This window comes from Phalaenopsis equestris, unplaced genomic scaffold (assembly GCF_001263595.1).
Source record: "Phalaenopsis equestris unplaced genomic scaffold, ASM126359v1 Scaffold000094, whole genome shotgun sequence".
Classification (NCBI taxonomy): domain Eukaryota; kingdom Viridiplantae; phylum Streptophyta; class Magnoliopsida; order Asparagales; family Orchidaceae; genus Phalaenopsis; species Phalaenopsis equestris.
Genome location: NW_018164536.1, coordinates 1,079,104 through 1,102,884, shown reverse-complemented (window position 1 = coordinate 1,102,884; position 23,781 = coordinate 1,079,104). Strand labels below are relative to the sequence as shown.

Sequence of the window (23,781 nt, the reverse complement as noted above, 5' to 3'; positions counted from 1 at the left end):
TAGTAGTCTTCGCTAAATTGGTTTCAGGCCCGCGCGGCAGTTAATTGTTATATCCAGCTCTTCCCTCTCGATTCTCTTTCTTTCCTCAGCTCTCACATAACGTTTTTTTTAGTCAGAGAAGGCAGTTTCTAGGGTTTTTATTGTTGCTTTTCTTGCCCTAGATTGTGTTTTACGGGGCGGAGTTTCTTCTTCTTGGGATTATTTTACTTTTCAATTCACAGCTCAGTTTGACCGTCAGCCGTTTCATTGAAGGAAGATGTCTGGGTCGTTTGATCGCTTCGCAAGGCCATGTCGGTTACTTCTTCTCTTCATATACCTTTTTCTTGTTTAGGAGAAGCTTTGGGTCTTTCTTTGAGTTGGAAACGAGCATTTTACTCTGTATTTTGTCTGCTCTGTAATTATGGGGAAGATTTGATTTGACCTGTTATTGGAAATTTGATGTTCTATTTCGAAGTGATTTTTATGGCTTATTTTGATGATTTTTGTCTTTTTTTTTATCATTTCTATTTGGTCTGATTATAGTTGGAATTTGGAGAGGAATCCGAATAAATGTTTTCTGGTTATGAGGCTATTGCGTGTTGATTTTTTTGGCACCTCATGTTTGGAATTTTACTGCTACGCACTTTAATTATGATTTACTTTTCAGCATTTGGCAGCTTGTATGAGCTGGCGTTCTAGATGATTTTAATGCTTTGTTCTTTTGCATTAATTAACTTCTTTGTCAAATTAGTTCACAGGTCTATTTTGATTATTTATGACGTTTTTTTTTTTAAAATGTATGGCTATTTGCAAGAAAAAAACTTCTGGAAATTAGTTTGCTTTTCTTGGACTTAGAATAACTTGATAGTATGGCGAGTTAAACCTTGCTTTTTTTAAGTGAAAGATGAATTATATGGTTTCTAGTGTTAGTAAATGTTATTGCAGAAGGCATTTAGGAATATATAAAAGCCTGCTTCATCTTAATAGAAGTATATGACTTCTGGTATGTAGAAGGGGATACAGAGCTTCGATTTCATGAGGTTTCTGTTTTCAAAACATCTTAAAGGAAGCTGAATTCTAACATCGAGAACTTTTTTAGAGCAACGGTTGAAATTTCCCTGGAACTCCGAAGTTATGCATGCTCGTGCAAGTGCACTTCTGAATGGGCAACCTTTATGAGGTTACACCACAAGCACAAAATTGTGAGACCATTAGGTTAAATATGACAATATCTCAATGGTGAGAGTACAGGTTGTTACAAATGGTAGCTAAGTAATACACCAGCAAGAATATAAGAACTTAGTTTCATGTAGTCAAAAAACTATATCAAGGGTGTCACCTCTTGAACCCATCATCAGGACAAAGTGCTATATGATTGGACTTATCCCTTTAATCTCTAAAATCCTATTTGGTATGTGATTCTAGGTTTTATTGTTAGGATACTAAGGAGGACATTTGTTACTTATGTATGAGAGACTGTGAAATATTTCAAGTAGAATTAAGCTAAACTCGTAAACATTGAGATGCATTTTAGTGTAATGGTTAAATTTTTTAAAGCACAATAAAGTTAAGTATGCTTGTTTGCTAGCACATTTGAGATAGGTGATTCTCTAGAAAGTTACACCAAGGGAACAAAATTGTGCAGTCATTATGCCAAAACAAACAATATATCTATAGTTAATAGTTTGATCTGTCACACAATTTTTTCTATGGACATTAACTGCATTGTTGAATCTATTTAATTCTATTGACCTTGGTCTCTTGAAGGATATAAAGAGATCTCATGTAATAAAGATTCTATTTTTTTCTATAAATTTCACCTAAATCTTTCATGTTTACTTGAGAAGCTTACTTTGTCTTTCTTTAGAAAAATCATGGCTTCAAATTTGTACCCTTAATTGGAATAAGTTATGGATATTGGATGTGTGAGTTGTTTGTTGAATAACTAAATACATGAATGTTCTATAACTAAAGCATCATAGAAAGTACACCTAGGTTGCAATAGAATTTATGTGAGTTCATTTAGTGATAGAATTATTAATTACATGATTTTTCAAGGGTGTAACTGGCTTTTATTCTATAACTTTAGTATATTCATTTTGATTAACCGTTCTCTCCTTTTCTAAACAAAGAATATAAAGATATTGTCAATGATATGTTCACGAATTTTTTTTCATTCAATTAATTTCTTAAATACATTGCAGGTTTTGAGGGAGTTTCTAGTCTTGATGAAAGAAAAGAGAGGAAGCCCAATTTGGAGAACTCAGAAGATGATAGGAGGACAAAGATGGGATCCTTGAAGAAAAGGGCACTAAGTGCATCAACTAGGTTTCGACATTCATTGAGAAGAAAAAGCAGCAGTAAGAAGAATAGCGACAACCAGGTCCTTGGTTCAATTGAAGACGTGAGGGACATTGAAGAACTACAAGCAGTTGATGCCTTTCGTCAATCATTGATCATGGATGAGCTTTTACCTACAAAGCTCGACGATTATTATATGATGTTAAGGTAATGGGTAATCCTCATTTTCCAGCCATGGTTATTTTTTTGTCCCATGAAATGCTATCCCTCTCAAGCATGTGATTTTGTATGAGTAGAAAGCTATCCAATTCATGAATCATTTGTTTCTTTGGTGAAAAGGTAAGTATTTTTAATTCCTTCAATGCAAATGGAAAAGAAGGGAAGTGTTTAATTAGGATGATTCAAACGGCTATTAAGAAGGGGAATTTATGATTATGCACCTATTTTGTGAGTGATGAAGAAGAATATATGATGTGCATTATTGGTATGTATTATGTCATCTTCATGGTTGTGTAGTGCCATTTTATGAACACCACGATCATGGTGGATGGCCTGGGTGTTGCTCTTGTGGTTATTATAGAAACATGTCAAATTAATGTTTCCCTTGTTTATTTTTTTAAGTTAAAGCTTACTTGATTTTTTTTATATGTAATGATAAGCTTTTTTAATTTTTAAAGCAAACAAGATTTATTATCATTTAATCAAAAGAGTACAACATGAAACACTAGCAAAGCATTGTTAAATAAAATTGTAAAAAAATAAAATAACTAATAAAAGAATATATCAACAATGCCAAAAAACAAGAGAGAGAAACCCAGGAGCACCATTAAAGCTATCTAATTTCAAGCTTATGACAATATGCTTTTTTGGTATTTCTTTTTTTTCAAGTATATGGAATTTAAATTTTTTTGCCCACAAGCTTATCTTTGCCAGAAATGTTAACATCAGCAACAGTAGAAAAAGAGTTTCGATAACCCATATCTCCAACATCAAGACAAACATTATAATCAAGAAGCCCAAGAGGTACATGGTCATTTAATATGTGAGTAGGCATGCTAGCAACTCAAGATGGTTCTAATACCAAAGCAGAATTCAAAGCTAGTTTTTAAGTTTTGAATACAAATCATATCAAAAGTGGATAGAACTGCCAACATAGCATTATAATATATGCTTTTTATCAAATTAAGGATCTCGTAGCCATGATTATTCTATTTTTTAGCGTGTTATGAGACATTCTGAGAAGTTGAAAAATATTTTGGGAGAGAAATGCCTTTTCAAATTTAACCTTATAGTAATCATTAAATTTAGAGCCAATCCAATTTTCTTTTTCAAGCGGAGAAGAATTATCCAATTCAATAGAAATTGTAGCTTATAATAGCCTAGAAAGCCTAGCAGTAGCAACCTCCGCCTTTTGCCTAAAACTAAATGAAGAGAGTTAAAAAAACATGGATTGGTTAAAATAGAGAATTTGTAGTTGTGAAAAATAATCCAAATATGGGTGATATGATATTCCACAAAATAATCAAAATAAGTGTTCACTTTGAGCATACATAATTGGAACCCATCCAAATGCTTTTCCCTTCGAGAGAAAATTCCTCCATATTATAACATAGATCAGGAGTAAATATGCAAATAACCTCCACATTAGGACAACCCTAGGAAATTTTACCTACAAGGAAAAGGTGCAAATCAAACTTAAGCTTCTCATCAAACATGATGAGCTGATTTGCTTTAAAATGATGAAGGTTACTTGTGATGAGTATATTTAGGCCCTTGTTTGAAATGAATGTGGAAATGTGAGGAGTTGGGGGTATGCCGATGACTCTTTCTTTCTTAATAGCCTTAGCAAATGACTAAAGATAGCAAAACAAGGAATATCTCATGGAGTGGGAAGCCCTACGAGAGGGAATAACTTTGAGAGAGTTTACGATGCAATTGAGCCTGTGGAGCAGTCAATGGACTAAAAGTAATGGATTCCAAAGAACAATTTATGCTTCCAAAGAGAACGAGGATGAATGCTTGCAAACAAACTTAATTATGTGCAGGATAGGTGAGCTCTCAAGCATGAATGTCATGTTGCAAGCACGTAAGAAACACTAGCATGTAGCTCGAGTGCAAGACTGTAAAAGAGTGCACCAACATGCACAACAATGAGCTCTTGACAGTAACAAGTGCAAGAAGTATGAGAGAGCTCACACAAGCATGACAAAATGCAAAAGGAGCAGCGATAGAGTTTGGTTTAGAGTTGCGAGACTAATCTATATATTCGAGCATTCAGCATATTTGTTTGACTCGTCAATTTTATATAAAGCTTATTTTCATTGTGTTTTAATTATCATAGATGAATGAGTTCTTAAATTGTTTTCACCATCAACAAAACTCTAAAAGATATGGTGCTTCTTTTCAGGAGTTGTCTAAAAAATCATATAACTATGTAGTGAATTGTTTTTTTTAGGGCAACTCTACCAATTCTGCTCATTTCTACATTGAATCCTTCTTAATCATCATCAATCTACATTTTAACATAAAGTTTTGAATATGTTTATATTCTTTTTCTTGTCAGATGCATGTGAAAGATATTTAAATCACAAAATAAATATTTTACTTTGATGAATGTTGAATAGAAGGACTAGCTTGAAGCTAAAATTATATAAAAATCATTGTTTTCTATTCAATAGTACAAAGCAATAAATTTTATAAAACTTAGGGAAATATTTACATGTTGAAACAGAATTTTTTGTAGTAAAAATAGAAGATTAAGACTTTGTTTGGGGCAAATTTCTATCTTCATTGTGTTTCAAGCCTCCATCATAACTCTATTTGGCTACCTATTTTCTAGAAATTTTAGTGGTGAGAAGCTGCTTTTACTGCAAATTTTGTTAAAATGTGGTAGTTGTAAGAAAATTGCTGTCTGTTTTTTTTTTTGTAAAAAATATTCATAATTTCATGTTAGCTTTTTAAAAATTGATTTCTTCACAATAGCTTTTGAACCGCATTTACAAATAACTATAACTGTCTCAAATATCTTTTGAATAAAGCATGTAGATTCATGAAAGAACTTAAAGAAGATTCATGGAAAACAAAGATTAACTTCAAGATAATTGTTGATAATCTTCTAAAGGAAAATCTCATTTATAGAAGTTTTCCTCGAAGTTAAAAATAAAAGAATCTTTTCATTAAATTTCACAAAGTATATCTTATCATGCATAAAGATTGATGTCGATAAAAACTTTTGTTGTTGCATGTATTAATCTACTTAAATGTTTAAAATGATTTCCAGCTGACTTAGTTATCAATATTTGATGGCAATGTTGGAGATTATAGCAGCAAAGGCTTCCTTCAACAATGACACATGAGAAGGATTATTTATCATAAGGATATTGATCAAGCAAAATGTAATATGCATCATCATTGACACTTGGTACATGAATTAAGATTAGGCAGTATACCAATCTTTACCCTTTAGGCTGGACTAAAAAAGTTGGAAATGGAGATTGATCGCCAACTTACTAAGTTTGCAACCGGTAATAACTCCATAGATAAGATAATGTGAGGCGGCTCTAATTGAGATTTGCTAAATTTTCTTCGGAAAACCATACTTTCATGGTAGGTTAGCAACCTTATTAAGATTTGATCAAAAATAAAAGAAAGCTTTTTTTATTGACGAAATATTATGGTGTGTTGGTGATAGATTTAATAATATTAGGGTTAGCAGATAGTATTATTAATGTAGGCTATAAATTCTTTTCAATGTTAGTCGACCCTTTGAAGAAGGAACAGCCATGTAGAAGCTAATTGGGAGCATGGAATATGTCCTATCTCCGACTTGTTGCCAAATTTGTCAATGCGCCAAAACTCAATCAACAAGACTGACTCCACTGAACTTGAGACGATCAAGGAGTGATCAAGGCCGTGTACACAGGCAAAATAGTGTATATTTGTCTGTCTATGTTAAACAAAAGATAATAAAAAAATTTACTTACAAAATATGAGCGAGGCAAAAGTTGCTACTAGCAGAAAGCCACCTTTAAAAAATGAGCTTGAAGGGCCACCCTTTGTCCAATTCAGATAAAAAATAATGTCAAATCAGTGCTTGGTCGATATTTAGCAAACCTGGAAGAGAAGATATCATTGCAGAATTAAGTCAAACCAAGTAGTAAACCTAATTTACAGGTTTGAATGTTTGTAGGACGCTCCTAACTATGAAATGTTATCTAAGTTACATAAACTAGGAAGTCCTCAAAAGAAATTTATAAAATATCTTAAAATCTTCCTAAAAGATTGGTTGATAGACACTGCCAAGTGGAATAGTTGGAGGCTGAAAATCAAAGAAGGAAATCCTTCAACAAGGGGGGCCTGTAATTTGGCATCAAATTTTGAAACAATTAATCAATCTAATCATTCAATTCAAATTTGAAAATAAAAAGAAACATCTCAATAATTTGAGCACCAAGTCATGAAGCGATTATGATATTTGTATTCATTGAAGTTTTATAAGCTTGATTTTGAAAAAAATTGTTTAAATGGTCCATGGACTACATTTAGTGCCAGACTATCTAATGCGTCTCATTTAATCTCTTGACTCTTCAAATCTAATCCAAAATAGTCCCTTGACTCAAATATGATTCAAAATGATTCAATAGAATGACCATTTTGAATTATACTTGTGAAGTCAATGGACTAAATTGAACATAATAGATAGATGGGATTAAAATGATCTTATGGAAATAGTCTAGGAACCATTTTTGTCTTTTTCCATGTTTGGTTTCTCCATAAAAACTTTCAACAATAGTGATTCTCTTATAACACTATCGAGTTCGAAGAGTATTTCATTATCCATCAATAGGCATGCTCAAATCATCAATTTGGCATCATATAACAAAGAACAAGGCTCCAGGAACTTGATTATTAGATCAATTTATTTATTACAAAAATATAAAGATGAATTTTAAACTTATTTTCAATAGCTGTGTTTGAATATGTAATTCAGTGGATTTAGGATATTTCTGCGGAAATTATTATTAAAATTTAAGTTATCTAATTTATTATTTTAAATTGGTTTTTCTCTTTTTGTGGAGTGTGTTGGATTTGTTTAGATTTTTTTGCTTGTGTAATTGCATGTTTAATGACTATAATTTTAGTAATGAATTCAGTTGGAAATCTTCCTCTTCCTTCTCTTCTTGTGTCAAAATTCACTTAGTCGGTCTAAAAGCCACTTGTCTAAGGTCTCAGTACTGTTGCTAAACAACATTTTAGTATGGTGCATTAGAGCACAGTTGCTATTATGTGCTCTTTTTGCTTTTTGTCCACTGATTCTTAATTGTTTGCTTTCTACTACAGTCTAAAAATCAAAATAATTGGACAAGGCATAATAACTGTTCCAAAATAGCTAATCTATAGATCGTTACATCAAACATAAAACAGAGAATAACACCTGCACTGTCCAGAGAAGAATAAATAAATAAAGTGAAAGCATGCTAAAACAACATGTAGAGAGCTCAAGCCAGAGAGAAGTTATCAGATTTACCTTTAATTGATTGATAGATCAATAAAAATTCTTCATGGAAATTCTTAAACCTTTTTTAAACTTGCTAAATTTCATTTTAGGTATATGCATTAATGTTGAGAGTTTGGCTATAAATCAAATGTACAAATCATATTCACTATTAATTATATTAGAACCAGACACTCATTATAAAACTGTAAAGTAAATGCCTTTTGCATTCACTTCAATTCCTCCCAACCAAATACACCCTTAGTTTTCGGCTCGGTTCAAATTTTCACCCTTTTTTTCTATGTTGGCGATTAATTTTATATGCAATCTAAATATATGACATTTGAGTCTTAAGTTCTATAAAAACATTGTAATTTTTAATGTGAATCGATGAATTAATGAAATGATCTGCATTTACATCTTCCAATGGCAAACCTTAAAAAGGGTTAGATTTTTGGCAACGTTGGGAATGATTCCATGAACTATTAGTGTGAAGGTAATAGACCTCTTTAGTGCGATTCTCAAATCCCTCCTTTAAAAGTCAAATCCTTGTCTTCCCCTAGATATCCTGCTTTATTGGGCGTCAATGAAGCTGTGGAGTCTTCAATGCAGATTTGTAACTAAGACAAGTAGCATTTAAACGCCTAAATTTGTTGTTAGATGTTTTCCATGGTATTTTAGATATCTTAATCATTCTTTTGAACATTTCTCTGGTAATCTCTATAATCCTTGAGAATGACATAAACAGATAAAATATTCTTATATAATGAGAACTTGCTTAATTGTCAGCTAAAACTCCAGTTGTGCCTTTGCATTACTATTTAATGTTTCTTTTGTGAAGTAACAAAGTAATGCATGCTTTAATTTCGGTGTTTCTTGAGAGAACCATATGTTAAATTATTTCCTCTAGTTTACTCTTTGGAAACACCTCTGCCAGTTTATCTTGTTTGAATTATACAAAAACCTTCCTCTGAAATGATTTTGAAATTGTTTGCTTATTACTTCTTGATAATCATAGCAAAGTAATAATATTTTTTTTCGGAGATTATGGTTATGTAAATATTTCTGGCTTCCTTTTACAGATTTCTAAAGGCAAGGAAATTTGATATGGAGAAAGCAAAACACATGTGGGCTGACATGATTCAGTGGAGGAAGGAATTCCATGTTGATACTATTTTGGAGGTAATTTAAAAATTGCTTGGTTATTAAAGTGCTTCTCGGCTGCTGCTTTAATTGAACAAGGCTATCATTCAATGCTTGTTCAGTAGGTTTAATTTTAAGGAATATTGAGAATCTATCTCAAGTTTTATTAAGAGTAGTTGAACAATATTATTTTCCATTGATGGATGTGAGTTCAGGTTTCATCATCATAATACGCAGCTTCTTTTGCCAGAATCAATAAGTTTTGTGATATTGGCTAAGACAATATCTAATATTTCAGATTCTTCTAGAGAATTTTTAATTTTCTTTTTCTGCCTGTTCAATATATATATATATATATTTTTTTGCCTTGCTTTAGTAGAATTGCTATTTCATCAGGTTGTTGTGATCATTCAAATTTTTTTCAGCTTGCAAATAAAGTCTCTGCAATGTAGGGGTAGGATTGCATACAAGTCTCCTTCTAACATTGGATGAAGGTTACACCCATTAAACTTGTTATCACGTTATCTTGATGTTTTCTGGGAGGTACTGACGAGGGACGCTGTTGCGGTCAGGACTCCAGTGAATAGGAAACTCTGGTTTAATTGCTGACGGGTTCACATGCTCCAGCCACCTACGGCTGTGGCCTTTAGCCTCTTTTCTTTTCTAATAGCACTAGTATTAGGTTTTTTTGTTTGGGAGCAATTAAATATTTGTTTTGGACTAATATAAGACACTTTTGGGTTTTGTCGACTGTTGTACAGCCGTTGAGTGCACCGATTTCTTAGCAGCCGTCATCTTTTCACCCTCATTTCTCATCTTACAATTTACCTAGCCCCTCTTGTGATCTTCCCACACCATCTACCAGGCCAAGTACGGTGTCGGTACATTCATTTATAGAGGGATCATTCTTTTGTATCTTTCCTTTTTTGTTTCTTTGCTTTCCACTATCAGTCTTTATTGAGTTCATGGACTGTTTGCCATTACTTCATTAGAAAAACTTAACATTAAGCACTATTATGCTCCTTGATGAAAGTTTCAGTTTATTCATTTTTAAATTATTTTATTTTTTTATTAATTTATTTTTGGAACCTAACTTGTTAACATGAGCTGATCAAATCCTAACTGCAGTATATGGTTTATTAGGATTTTGAGTATACTGAGATAGATCAAGTCCTGAAGTACTATCCACAGGGCTATCATGGTGTCGATAAGCAGGGAAGGCCTGTTTACATTGAAATATTAGGAAAACTCGATCCCAACAAAGTTTTGCAAGTGACAACTATGGATCGATATGTAAAATATCATGTTCAGGAGTTTGAAAGATGTTTCCAGGTCAAATTTCCAGCATGCTCAATTGCTGCAAAAAGGCATATTGACTCAAGCACAGCCATAATTGATGTTCAAGACGTGGTATATTTAAAGCTCATTTACTGCAGTCTTAACAGATGATGAATACATTGTCCATAAAATACCACAACTCTATACGTGCCTGCATATTTCATGACTGCACATTTGGATTGTAGGGCTTAAAAAATTTTTCTAAGAATGCTCGGGAGTTAATTACACGGTTGCAGAAAATTGATAACGACAACTATCCAGAGGTAAGTGTCTTTTCCTCACATCTCAAAGCTTTATCTTTTCTACTTTAGTTATCGTGTTTAGTATTTGTCATTATTTTTTAAATTAAACTAAATTTATCTCAAACCTCAACAGACAATCATCTTGAGTAGGACTGTATGGATTGAAATTTTTTTGCAGACTTTACATCAAATGTTTATCATCAATGCTGGTCCAGGTTTTAAATTACTGTGGAACACAGTGAAGTCTTTCCTTGATCCGAAAACAACTTCAAAAATTCATGTGCGTGTACTTTGACATATACTTTTTATCTCAATTTATATTTCTTTGATATATAAAAGGAATGTGTGATAAAAACGACTCATAAATATATATATTTACAGGTTCTTGGAACCAAGTATCAGAATAGGCTTCTTGATGTAATTGATTCTAGGTAGTCAATTTTCATTATTATTTGGTAATATTGAAAATAGCTTTATTTAGTGTTTTTGGCATCTGCTTAACTTTTTGTTCCTTAATTTCACAGTGAATTACCTGACTTTCTTGGTGGTTCTTGTACCTGTGCTGATCAAGGTGGATGCATGAAATCTGATAAGGGTCCATGGAAAGACCCTTACATAATGAAGGTTTGTGTTTGCTTATAGAACTCTTTGCTTTTTATGTTATTATTATAGTCTGGAATCTTTCTGATAAGGGTCCATGGAAAGACCCTTACATGATGAAGGTTTGTGTTTGCTTATAGAACTCTTTACTTTTTATGTTATTATTATAGTCTGGAATCTAATTTCTTTTAGTTATGTAGATGGTCCTTAGTGGAGAAGTACATTGTGTTAGGCAAATTGTTACCGTCTCAAACAATGAAGGGAAGATTATTGCTTACTCAAATCCACATTGCTCTTTGGTAATGCATAATTGCTCTTATCTTGAATATTTAGATGAAATTTTCATCTTTGTAAAGTCTTAAAAAGTTCTTAAATTTGCTTGTATTTTTGGGCTAGATGAAGGGTGGTGATGTGTCTACAGCTGAGTCTGGGTCTGAAGTTGAAGACATGAATTCTCCAAAAGTTACTGGTGGTTACATTTCTAATTCTCAGTTGACGTCTGTCCATGAAGAGGCAAGGCTTCTTTTTATATATGGAAATTTTATGATTCCTGTGATTTAGTTTTCTTCTCCCCATTGTACCATAACATACTTACAGTTCTGAAATATTAGGAATGATTTAGCATGTAATTTTTGTGAAAACAATTTTACCGGTGGTTTTGATGACGGCAAATGGCTGGAATTTCTGTTGGATCTATTCTTATGCACTTTGAAAGTATAGGCTATGTTTAGCATATAATAATGAGTTAGACCTGACATACTACTGAAACTATTAAAGAAGTGATCTTGTTCGTATAGGAGTTGACATCCTAGCCCTATTTTACACTTGGAGTTTCACTGTTGTTGGGATTTTCTTTTTTTTATTTATTTTTTCAGATTCTAATACCTGCAGTTTCTTGAACTCCTTGCATTTATATAGGCTAAAACAGCTGGGAAAACAATGCATTCGGCGGTCTTTTCCGATTGTGATGGTTACGTACCTATGGTTGACAAGACCGTGGATGCACAATGGAAGAATAAAATTTCTGAAGCTTCCTCAACAGGTTTGGAAGCTTCAATTAATCTACATAGATGAACCTTTTATTCAACCAAGCTACTGCATCCTATCATTGTCCTAAAAAACTGCACATAAAAATAAATGGAATAACTTCTTATTTTCCTCTTTATATGAATACTCATTTTTTAATTCTTTCCTCAAGAGCCTTAGCAAGAAACATGTATGGAATTGAAGTTTGTTGTTCATTCTTATGTTCAGCAACATCAAACTACTACACATACTCCATAATCTCCACTGTATTCGCTGCAACGGTATTACTACTAGGTTTCTCTTTGTTTATGTTCAATCAATTGTAAGCAAACATATGCTAGATGTCATAATACACCTGTTAACTGATATAAACATTTCAAAATCCAAAATTATCTTTTGAGTCCATTTTAAAATTCCGTTGGAGTGAATGTGATATCGTGGAAGGTACTTAAGACCAATGTATTTTTTTTTTTTAATTTGCATACAAATTCTTTTTTTTTTTTTTTGTTTGCTTCATACGTTATTAACTAATGGTTTTTTAAACCTTGTGAAGCACAAAAAAAAATTACCTGCATTAAATCAACTGTTATGTCAATTTGCTTAATTTTTTTCTAGTTTTAAGGAGTTTATTACTCTGTTGTTGTGACTTGAATTAAATGTGAAGTTGCTGCGACCATCATCATCATCATCATCAACCTTATACTAATTATTCAGCGTCGGCAGTGAAACTGCTATATATAGCCCTGTGTTAAATAATGCAACTTTTACAATTGCTTTGTGGCTGAAAGAACACCTTACTAAATAACCCTGAAAGATTGTGAATCTAAATTTGATCTATCATTGATGTCTGTTTGGTTATTTATAGCTTTACAACATAACCAGAAATGGGTTGTATGGGAACAATTTTTACCTTGAATTTAATGTGTTTGTCATTACTTGTTTTTCTCAAAATGTTTTGGGAGACCAAGATTTTTTCTCAGTTTTCTCAATTATTTTCCCCAATATCGTTGTCTATTTTTTGGATTTAATTAACAACCATGCTGCTCATTGCATATTTTATTTTAGACATTGATGATTATTGGCTGAACATGTCATTTTACTCCAACAGCAGACGGCTTTCCTCCCTCAGATGATACCCCTAAGCTTCGTGGTATTAGAGCTCAAATCACGGCAATGCTTGAGGCTTTCAACTTGATGGCTTTTAGTATAATTCGTTCAGTCATCAACAATTTGACCACAAAATTTCCACATTATACTTTAGAGGCTAGCTACTTCAGTCTCCCTTCTACATTAGGTCCTGCTAAAAAGCGGGAAAATCGTAGTCCGCCAACTTCTGCATTCACAGAAACCGAGCTGTTTTCTTCTGTTGTGGGGAGACTTGGGAAACTTGAAGAAAACGTTGAGATACTTCAGGCAAAACCATCTGAGGTGCCTTATGAGAAAGAAGAATTGCTTACTGCTGCTGTCCGTCGTGTGGATGCATTAGAAGCTGAGCTTATTGCCACCAAGAAGGTATTTTATATGCTTCTATTTTCGATGGTTTTAGCTGTTCTTGTTAGGATTTCGATAGAGAGACAGCAAATCTTTCTACTTTGGCCTTTATCCTTCTTTTCTAAATAGTTATTTACTGGCGAAGTGATAACCAGGATTGTTATTCATATAGCTAGTTATTTATTAAAAACAGTACTTCTAGTTCTATTCTATATTAAACAATATATGTTATTAAAAATGCTAAGAGCGAGTGAAAAAACTTAATTATAATTAAACCCTAAACATTAAATATAGTTTGTTCAAATATTTAAGTTTTCTTAATGCCTTCGTCATCTTTGACAGTTAGGTTACTATTTACTCATTAAAACCACACCATATATACTCGTCGATTTTGCAAGGAATCGATATCAAGTTTGAGGTTTCTCAGGCAGCACGAAGCATATCTTCAATTACATATTTCAGTATTTTGAATCATCCATCTTGAGCTTGTATTCAAGTTGCAATAGCTTCATGTTCATCATCTCTATGGTTGCCACTTAAACACTCATGCAATTATGTCTAATTGTTAAACAGACTTTGCATGAAGCTCTTATAAGGCAGGAGGAACTGCTTGCATACATCGACCGGCAACGAGAGAGAAATTATAGGGTAAGAATCAACCCTTTTTATCTCCTTCTTAATGGTGGTTTCTTCTGTTTTACCCTTCTGAATTATTTTATATTTGCAACTCCAGAAGAAGTTCTGTTTCTGAAAAAAAAAACAAAAATTCGCATAGAGGAACAAAATATGGGTCTTGTAGAGGGGGACAAAAAATTGCAAAGGACACTCTTGCTCATACCATGATTAAGTAATGTATTACTTTTGTACATATGAATCTTGTAGAGGTTTACGGGTCTATATGCTTTTGCATAATGGCTCCGGAAATATGATCTTAATTTATCAGCTTTTGCTGTTTTGTATATGCCTGCAAATATCTCTTTTGATGTATTAAATAATGAAAGTAAATTATGCTTATTATTACTGTAATGTTGCCATATAAGATGTGAATTAGGCAGATAGAACCTCTGTAACGAATTGGCAATATTTTTATTGTTTTCCTGGCCTTATTTTCACTTGCAAATTGTATTATTAATCTGTCATTCGTTAACCGAGCAAAACTATATTTTTTGTTGATTCTGCAGTTGCATTAAAACGTCAAAATATGCACTTCAAGCCCATAAATGGCACATAAGTCAAAATTTGCAAAACAAAATTCCTTTTTTTTTCCAGTAAATTTCAAATTTTTCAAAAAGCACAACATGCTTTTTTTTTTTCTTTTTCTTTCTTCATAGTTTATTTGTAATTATTGAAATAAAATAGATTTATTCGTGTGATATGGTAACTTTAAACTTCGGTAACTCTAAAAAAGCTCCCCCAAACAACAAGTCAGTTTATTCTGATAATCTGCAGATTATCAAATTATCAGAATAATTTGTTTATCAGCAGATTATAAATAATCAACAGCTGCGTCATACAGACCCTAAATTTAACGGTATAATATTGAGTTTGAAAATTGTAACGGATGGATCAAGAAAATAAAAATTGAAATCATATCATCTGTAATTCAAAATTTATAAGAAAATAGATTTGTTTAAGAGCATTTATATTGAAATTTTATGGTGTTTATGCCTGTGAATTTTTAATTTTGGTGTTATAGTTCGCGAACAACGAGCTTTTTTGACAGCCCTATTATAAACATTAACTTACATCTGTAATTCAAAATTTATAAGAAAATAGATTTGCTTAAGAGCATTTTATATTGAAATTTTATGGTGTTTATGCCTTTGAATTTTTAATTTTGGTGTTATAAACATTAACTTAAAAAAAAGGGGAAATTACATGCAAAGCATCAAAACATTGCTATTTATAAATCTAGCGTCGATTTTTCAAATTTTCTCTAAAATATAAAAAATTCAGAAAAAAAAAATTCAACCAATATTTTTCAATTTTATCAAATTTTTAATGATTTTTTGACTATGGCACACATAAATGCATCGGACTAATGGTTTAAGAAAATTATATGTGTTAGTTTTATACATAGCAATGTAAAGAAAAAAAAAACTTACATTATAATACTTTGGTGTCCTCAATCTATGCACAAAACTATGTATTTCACTTCTGATGTGTACTTAAATTTTTGTGTTATAAATGTAAATATGATAATTTAAATATTACATATGTAAATTCAGAAGATTGTGGTATATATGTAAATGCCACTTAAAAAATCATTCTTACAACTATAAATTGTAAGGTAAGATAATAAAAGTTTAAAATATATTTATGATTATTGGGCCTCAAAATGTCAGGTGGTACGGATCACACCCAAAAAATAAAATGTTGGTCAAATGAGAGGAAAGAAAGTAAAAGAATGAGATGCAAATAATACTAAATTTCTGAGAGTATATCCAATAGTCCATTTTCATGAAAATAACTCTTCTATTTATAAATCATAAGTAGGATATAGTAAATTACATGATTTTCTCTCATTTAATAGAAATGTTACCATCATTTATAAATCATTTGATAGGCCAACAGTTCATCAGTTGATAGAATAATTTACAGTCTCCTTATACGAAGAAATTCATTGTAAAGGCTTGTTGTCCTTGGGAATGATCGTTCCATTAGGAAAATGGCATATTACCGTAATCTGACAGCAACCTTTCTTCGATCGATGAGCCTATATAAAAGTAATCCCCTCTGTACTGTTGTTGATCTTTCTAATCCCAGAAGTCAGTTGGGTTTGTGGCGTTTCTCGGTTTAGTTAGTAATCCCAGAAGTCAGTTGGGTTTGTGGCGTTTCTCAGTTTAGTACTTTCGTTCGGTGAGCCAAAGATTCTGTCGATCGGCATAATAATGAATCTTCACACATCTGCATCTTTCCTTGTGTCATATATTGGATCTACTCAAGGTTCGTGCAGTCATATTTCTGATGTAGATAATTAGTTTATCTATTCTCTCACTTCTTTGATACACACAACTATCATAACAAACAACTGTCATAAAAATATGAAAATTAAATAACATAATTCTTTACATAGAGAGTAATAAATATTATCAATAATTATACTCGCTGAATTTTTCTCTCGCTTTTCTCAATAAATAGAGCTCAATTAGCAATTTCTCGCTTTCTCCCCATTTCCCAAATTTTTTGCCCTTCCATTTATATATGTGAACGAAGATGTCAGTGAGCGAAGAAGCTCTAATGAGAGCTTTTGGACGCCCTGCTTTGAGGACTCGTCCTTGTAGGGACGAGATGAAAAAATACCTGATAGATCTCGCTTGATTCCAAAGAGGAGAGCAGGCGAAGAAGATCAGCTAACTGAGGGAAGGCCGGGAGACGGGAGGAAAACGGCTCAAACTAAAGGCTTTCCGAAGAGACCAGGCCCGAAGGGTCAAAATCAATTAAACAGCCGACAGCGAAGCTGCCACAGGTGGAAGGGATCGGAGAATCATCCGGGTTGCCACTTTTGGAAGTTAGGAATCAGAAAGGATGGCGTATTTCGGAGGCTCTTTTAGCTTCTGTACCACTCCGCCAATTCCTGGCTCAACTTACAGTCCCAAGAGCAGGGGCAAATGGTGACTACTGCGTGAGTTCCACCGCCGGAATTCGTTTTGATTCAGCCTCCGGACGAGGAGGTTGCTCAGGGTGAATTTTTGCTTCTGGTAGGGGATCTGATCCAGCTTTCGTCTGGGGAGGCAGTCCAAGGTGAAGCCTCGCCGAGGGAAGGCGTCCACGTCCCTCCTTTGGTCAAAGGCCTTGCCCAGGGTGCTGCTCCTCCACCCATGGCAGCATATTTTCGTACATCAAAGTCGGAAAACATATGCCTATGTCTTACGTGGAGGTTATTCTGAGGGGTTATATTAACCTCTTGTAATCTATCTGTAACCTATTTGTAACATATCTTTAACTTGCAAATAAGTTTCACGTTTCTATAATTCTGATAGGTACATATAAGTTACAGTGAGGTTACAATGTATCTCTATACCCTCTAAATAGCTTCCGACGTACATAAGTTTCACGTTTCTATAATTCTGATAGGTACATGTAAGTTACAGTGAGGTTACAGAAACTATAACGTGGATGTATCCTTATACCCTCTAAATAACTTCCGACGTACGCAACGCTACAAACGTTTTACGTACGCAAATATTTTCCCTAGGAAAAGCGCACCATTGATAACCAAGATTTCCTTATTAAATCCTTCTTTCTTATAACACCAACTCTTAGGTTGCAGAGAGGCCGTGGAGGACTGCGTGTACATATAAATAATTATGATTTCATAAAATAAAATTAATGAAACTATAAGCATTAGAAGATAAAACGATTATAGAAGACGCAGGCAATCAGTAACGATGTAATCTTAAATATATTAATTTTATTAATTTGATTAGTACTCTTATATTTGTTAAATTATAGACAAATATAGAACCTACAATTGAAGCTCATTTTATAACTAATGAGTTCGATATATGTTTCGTCCGTGCTCATCAATGAGCTACTGAGTCCCCTGTTGTCCGATCATGCGTTCATTTTTTTGCTTCAAATTTACAATTTTCTTATTTTAATCATTTTCAGATTTACCACTTTCATTTAAGCTCAGTTTGTTAAGGGTCCTATCAGTCCAAAACCAGAGGAATACCTCTCCCGATTGAGAGGTATATTTAAGCAAGAACGGGTATGTTCATCATGCCAAAAAATGGTGTATGGGTGGCTTGTGCCATAATCTAAAGTAGTGTATCTCATCCTGCACTTCCATTTCCCCAGACCAAATGTCATCAAGCTCCATTTGAAGTGCGCCAAATAACTACAAGTCAGGCTTCTTAATTTAAATATATCCACAATGACACCTTGTACGGCAAAATTGTTCTAAAAACAACCCACATTTTAGGCTCAAACGTCAACCCATCTTGTCATTTCATTTTCATGCACATGTTATAGGAGAGTTGTTTCCTGCATCATCCACAACACATAAATGATAATGAACAAAATAATTTTCTGGATTCTTCCACACAGCAAACAAAATTCTCTTCAATCTATCAAACTCAACTGAAACTTTATATGGACCATGAACATCCTCCTCCGATCTCTCCTCATCAATGGCATTTTGTAACCGCCTTAACCATCACATCCCCTTCTTTATAAACGACAGATTTGATTGAGTTGTGCGAGCGGGAAGGCAAAACTCTCGAGTGGTTTGAGGGAGGAGCGGGTGAGAGAAATTGCTGCTTGTACGAGAGCATGGAGGAGCAGGTCTCGATTGCGGAAGAAGCAGCAGATGGGGGCTCGGGGGCTTCAGCCCATAAGAGTTGAAGCATAGAACGGTGGTCCGAGGAGGAGGAAGAGCCGGCAGTGGAGAAATATGGGAGTTTACGAGGTCCCTGTGCACTGCCATTCCCTCGAGGCCTCATCAAATTGCGACTGTATCGTGAGGTTTCGGGAAGAAGTACGAATGGGGAGATGGTTTCGTCTCCAATTATTGCATATGCGGTGTCCGATTTTAACCGTAGATCACGGTAGATCTACGGTTAGTATGTATTTCAGTGGGTCTCATTTAATTTTTTTTTAAAAAAATTAAAATACATCATGACCGTAGCTCACCGTTATCTACGGTCAGGATCGGACAACACATGCATCTTTGCATGCGATGTTCGTATACAGTTATTTTTTGTTTGATAGGGTCTTTATTTGATTTGGAGTGTTTTTTTTTTTTTCTAGCCATTGGATTACATAGAAGCACCCAAAACAATGTTATGTACATAATTAAGCACCCTCTTTCTTTCATTTTCAAATTCTCACTCGAATATCAAACATCATGATAAAATCCCAACTCATATTTTCATTTTTATCATATTCACAATGATTTAATCTTGGCACGCGTAAAATCACCTAAGTGCTTGATTTGTAAATAAAAAATATTTATTGTGCTCGGCATGTAATTATCTGGGGCCATTGATATACATACCACCCAATTCTTATGTATTTATACTTGTTATACCAAAAATTTAACTTTTATATTCATATTGCACAAATACTTTATATCATATAAAAATGCCACCATTTTAATTTTTAAAAATTAAAAATATATATTTTCATACATAGTGAAGGTCGCATGTATGGAAGATTAAAGTTTTGGTGTTGGATATGTAAGTGGATAGAACTTGAGAAGTCATATCAACAGTTTTGGCATTGGTCGAGTCATCTTGATCTCAATTTATGTTATGTTATCTTCGATCTCTGTCCCTTTCTTCTTAAATTGCTATTTTTGATTGTTGCCTGCCGCCTCTTAGATAATTTTGATGCTTTGAATTCGATGAGGTGGTCCATTTTGCAATTAGATTATGTTTTGATGACTTTGAGCATGATCAAGGCCTTTAAATCTCAATTTATATGATGTGGTTATCAATGTTTATTTTAGGAAGCATGTTAGATATCGTCGAGCCGAGGAGCTTGTAGTGAGGTCAACAATAATGTAAAAATACGTATTTTATTCAAAATACTTTGGAGTTGTTAGTTTAATCTAAGAGGAAGCATGTTAGATATCGTCGAGCCGAGGAGCTTATAGTGAGGTCAACAATAATGTAAAAATACGAATTTTATTCAAAATACTTTGGAGTTGCTAGTTTAATCTAAAATAAATATAAGACTTCATATTTTCTTATTTAGGGTTTAGGGTCGGATTTTCATATTAAAATAGGGTTTAGGCAACTTGTTGCTTATTTTCAAGTGGCTAGCTATGGCTAGTGGTAAAAAGTGCCTTTGGCGGCCGACGGCATTGGTAGGCAAGCGCCAGGTGGTGGGGAGTTGGGTCGAAGGTAGTAGAGGGTGGACAATAGAGGTCGTACGCAAGCAGGTTACAGATAGTAAACAGCCAACAACGAGCGGCAGCGCACAAACTGATTACTAGGATGGTGGTGATGGGTGACAAAAACTGGTGACTGTGACAGGCAATTGACTAGCAGTGGGTGATTGCGAGAATTAGTAGGCAGTAACAACCGGCAAAACTTTACATAAAACTATGCATTTGGAATTTGCCTCAATTTAGCGAATTTCAAATAAATTGAAAACTAAGGGGTTGTTTGATTTGCTAGAAATGAAATGGAATGTAAAAGATTTGCAGTGTTCTATCATTACAATGTATTGGAAATACTTTCGAGTTGTTATGTTCACTATAAAACAATCGTAGGCTTTTATAATTTTCTATTTGATTTACATATCTCATATCTAAACTTTCATATCATAACACTCCAAGTCCTATTATCACTTTTTAAAAGTGAAATACACATTTTTATACATAGACTTAAAGCACTAAAATGCTATGTAATTTTAAAAGTGGAGATGGGATATGCAAATATATAAGAATCGTGTGTTGTAAGTTCTTTTTTTACAGGCCGGGCGGCCGATAATTCTTTAAAAAATAAGAAATCCATCTTTGATTAGAAGTAATGACGACGCAAAAATAAACAAGTTTCAAGTTAAAACCTATAGACATTCCATAATTTTCACCATACACCATGTTAAAAGCATGCAAAAAAACTACAAAATATATTTATATACATATAAATAAATAAATAAAGAGCTGAACTGCACGTTTCATATCAATTCAAGCTTCTTCAATCTAGAATATAACTCAGCTATCCGCAAGATCTATGATGATGTATCGTTATTCGTCTGCATCCCACTTTCAGTGTAAAATCTAACTATCTTCTGATCCAACTTATAGTAGTGGGCCATTTTATCAAGAGGTTTCACGTCAAGGTCAATGAAATAGGCCTGCAAAAGAATCCTTGTTGTGTTAGATTTCAAGTTTTATGTCAAAAAATAGGTTCATGAATTGAAAAATCCAACAACAACAACAAGAAGCATTTTATCCCACTGTGGGATCGGCTACATTAATCCTTTTTCTCCATTATGCCCTATTGAGTGTCATATTTTTATTTAATTCTAATAAATTATGCCCAAGTTTTTTTTAGGTCCACATCTACCTTTCTTAGCATAAGTCGAATCGAAAATATCTACTCTCCTAATAGGGTCATCAGCTGGTCGGCATTTAATGTAACCAAACCATCTACGGTGTCTCTCTCAAATCTTGTCCGTCATTGGAGCTACTCCAACCCTCTCACAAATATATTCATTTTGCAGACTCTTCGTGTAAAACATCTCATCCACCTAAGCATTCACATCTCAACACTTAATTTAATGCTTCTTTTTTACAAGCTAACTTCCTGCACCATAAAGCATTGGAAGTCTCACCACCATCTTATACAATTTTTCTTTAAGTTTAAGCAGAACTTTTCTATCGTCATCTCATCCACCTAAGCATTCACATCTCAACACTTGATTTAATGCTTCTTTTTTACAGGCTAACTTCCTGCACCATAAAGCATTGGAAGTCTCGCCACCATCTTATAAAATTTCCCTTTAAGTTTAAGTAGAACTTTTCTATCGTACAAAAGGCCCGATCCATTCCTCCACTTCAACCATCCAACTTGAATTCAACTAATAACATCCCCATCTATATTAGCATCACATTGAACAATAGACTCAAGATATCTAAAACGTTCACACCTTTTAATGACTTGATCACCCATTGTTACAACCCCGCCACAAAATCTACCTATTACTAAAATTACATTTCATGTATCCAGTTTTAGATCTACTCAAACAAAAACATTTAGACTCTAAAGTTGATCTCCATAATTCAAATTTTTTTCTTAAACTCTCACTCATCTTATCCACAAGAAGGATATCATTAGCCAAAAGCAGACACCAAAGTATATCATCCTATAAATGTCCAGTAAGAGTAAGAGCATCTATAGCTAAAGCAAAAAGATAAGGACTTAGTCGATCCCTTCAAGAATTGAAAGATCTGTTAGCCCAATATATAGTTCCATATCTAGGCATTGATATGAGCACATATCATACTGATTCATCGTTAAGACTTTACTTCAAAACTTTAGCTGTAACTAAGAGTACATAGAGGTCATCAAGGATTTTTTATTTATTTATTTTGATTTAAATTAAAATAAATTTGATTGAGATAGTTATTTTAAAAACACTAAAAACTTCTTTTAAATGTTTTGATTGTTTTTTAAAAACAAGTTGATTTATTTTTAAAAATGAAAAATAAAACAAATACAAATTATATCAGCCAACAAATTCTTTTTAATATAGGATGCTTTTTCCAAAAAATGGAGGAGAAACATACCTTGTAATCGAAGGTCTGCTTGGATGACTCGAGACGAATAAAGTCATACGAGGAGCCGCTTCCTTCATGAGGTCGAAAGCTAATCATTAAACTACAGTCCTTTGCAGTGGCAGCTATTAGAAAATTCCTTACAATTTTCACGCTTTCTTCTAAAGATAGAGCATGCAAACAAGAATACTTCTGCAGCAATTCAGAGTCCCCAAGATTTTTGCATACCATGCAAGGCTCGGAAATAATATTGTAATATACATGAATGGTTCCTTCTATGTCAAATAAATCAAGCTTTTGAACAGCTAGAAGTCGGTCCAGTACTCCTGATCTGAAAATTGCCTCAGAGACAAGTTCAATGAAGCTAGCTAATCTTAGGCCATATTCTCCATTTATGAGTATCTTAAGTTGGTCTTCAATGCTAGAGCCAATCTCACCAATTTTTCTATTGCTATCTGCTCCCTCCATGTCTCCAAATATGAGAGTGCCATTCAGAAAAATTCGGAAGTTATTTGAAGGAGTTGTGAAGAGTGCAGCAAAGGCTTTGTTTATCTGCTCTATAGATCCCGAGAACAGATCCAGTGGATTGTAATCACTCGGCTGTGATATCTGAAATGCAAAAAAAAAAAATGTTTCAATTTATAACCCTTAGTCGTAATGCAAACAGGATACTATCTTATCTGGAAAATTAGAATAATTCAGAGAAATTTCATGGTTCTTGTTAAACAACAACAACAACAACAACAATAACAAAGCCTTAATCCCACTACGTGGGGTCGGCTACCTGAATCTTTTTTCTCCATTGCATCCTATTTAGTGTAATATTTTCATTTAGTTCTAATAAATTAAGATCATTTTTTATACAATAAGCCCAAGTCTTCCCAGGTCTACCTCTGTCATTCTTAACATAAGTCGAATCTAAAACATCTACTCTC

General features: G+C 33.4%; 2 protein-coding genes across 4 annotated transcripts in view; one reads left to right on the top strand and one right to left on the bottom strand.

The window, feature by feature from the left end:
• LOC110020307 (phosphatidylinositol/phosphatidylcholine transfer protein SFH8-like) lies at positions 1 to 14,711 on the top strand. 3 transcript variants are annotated; one of them, XM_020718362.1, is made up of 14 exons: positions 1 to 290; positions 2,184 to 2,487; positions 8,857 to 8,956; positions 10,061 to 10,327; positions 10,441 to 10,518; positions 10,676 to 10,777; positions 10,879 to 10,928; positions 11,022 to 11,121; positions 11,298 to 11,396; positions 11,494 to 11,610; positions 12,016 to 12,139; positions 13,232 to 13,635; positions 14,188 to 14,262; positions 14,351 to 14,711. In XM_020718362.1, the coding sequence occupies exons 1-14, from the start codon at positions 257 to 259 to the stop codon at positions 14,363 to 14,365; spliced, it is 1,869 nt and encodes a 622-aa protein (XP_020574021.1). In that variant the 5' UTR covers positions 1 to 256; the 3' UTR covers positions 14,366 to 14,711. The 3 variants fall into 3 exon arrangements, with proteins under 3 accessions (XP_020574021.1, XP_020574022.1, XP_020574019.1); XM_020718363.1 differs by having other exon boundaries at positions 13,235 to 13,635; positions 14,348 to 14,374; XM_020718360.1 differs by having other exon boundaries at positions 2 to 290; positions 14,348 to 14,374.
• Positions 14,712 to 21,118: 6,407 nt separating this feature from the next.
• The window catches only part of LOC110020164 (inositol-pentakisphosphate 2-kinase IPK1-like), a 24,307-nt gene continuing 21,644 nt past the window's right edge, over positions 21,119 to 23,781 (bottom strand). Inside the window, exons 7-8 of the mRNA XM_020718170.1 lie at positions 22,859 to 23,455; positions 21,119 to 21,423 (exon numbers count right to left, since the gene is read on the bottom strand). Of these exons, the coding sequence (XP_020573829.1) occupies positions 21,298 to 21,423; positions 22,859 to 23,455 (723 nt within the window). The 3' untranslated portion in view covers positions 21,119 to 21,297. The remainder of the gene's footprint in view (positions 21,424 to 22,858; positions 23,456 to 23,781) is intronic.

Excerpts from the sequence above, each read along its gene's own strand:
- LOC110020307 (XM_020718360.1), top strand. The coding sequence starts at position 257 with ATGTCTGGGTCGTTTGATCGCTTCGCAAGGCCAT. Across the intron at positions 10,519-10,675 it reads ATAACGACAACTATCCAGAG|ACTTTACATCAAATGTTTAT; the intron begins GTAAGTGTCTTT and ends ATTTTTTTGCAG. Across the intron at positions 13,636-14,187 it reads AGCTTATTGCCACCAAGAAG|ACTTTGCATGAAGCTCTTAT; the intron begins GTATTTTATATG and ends ATTGTTAAACAG.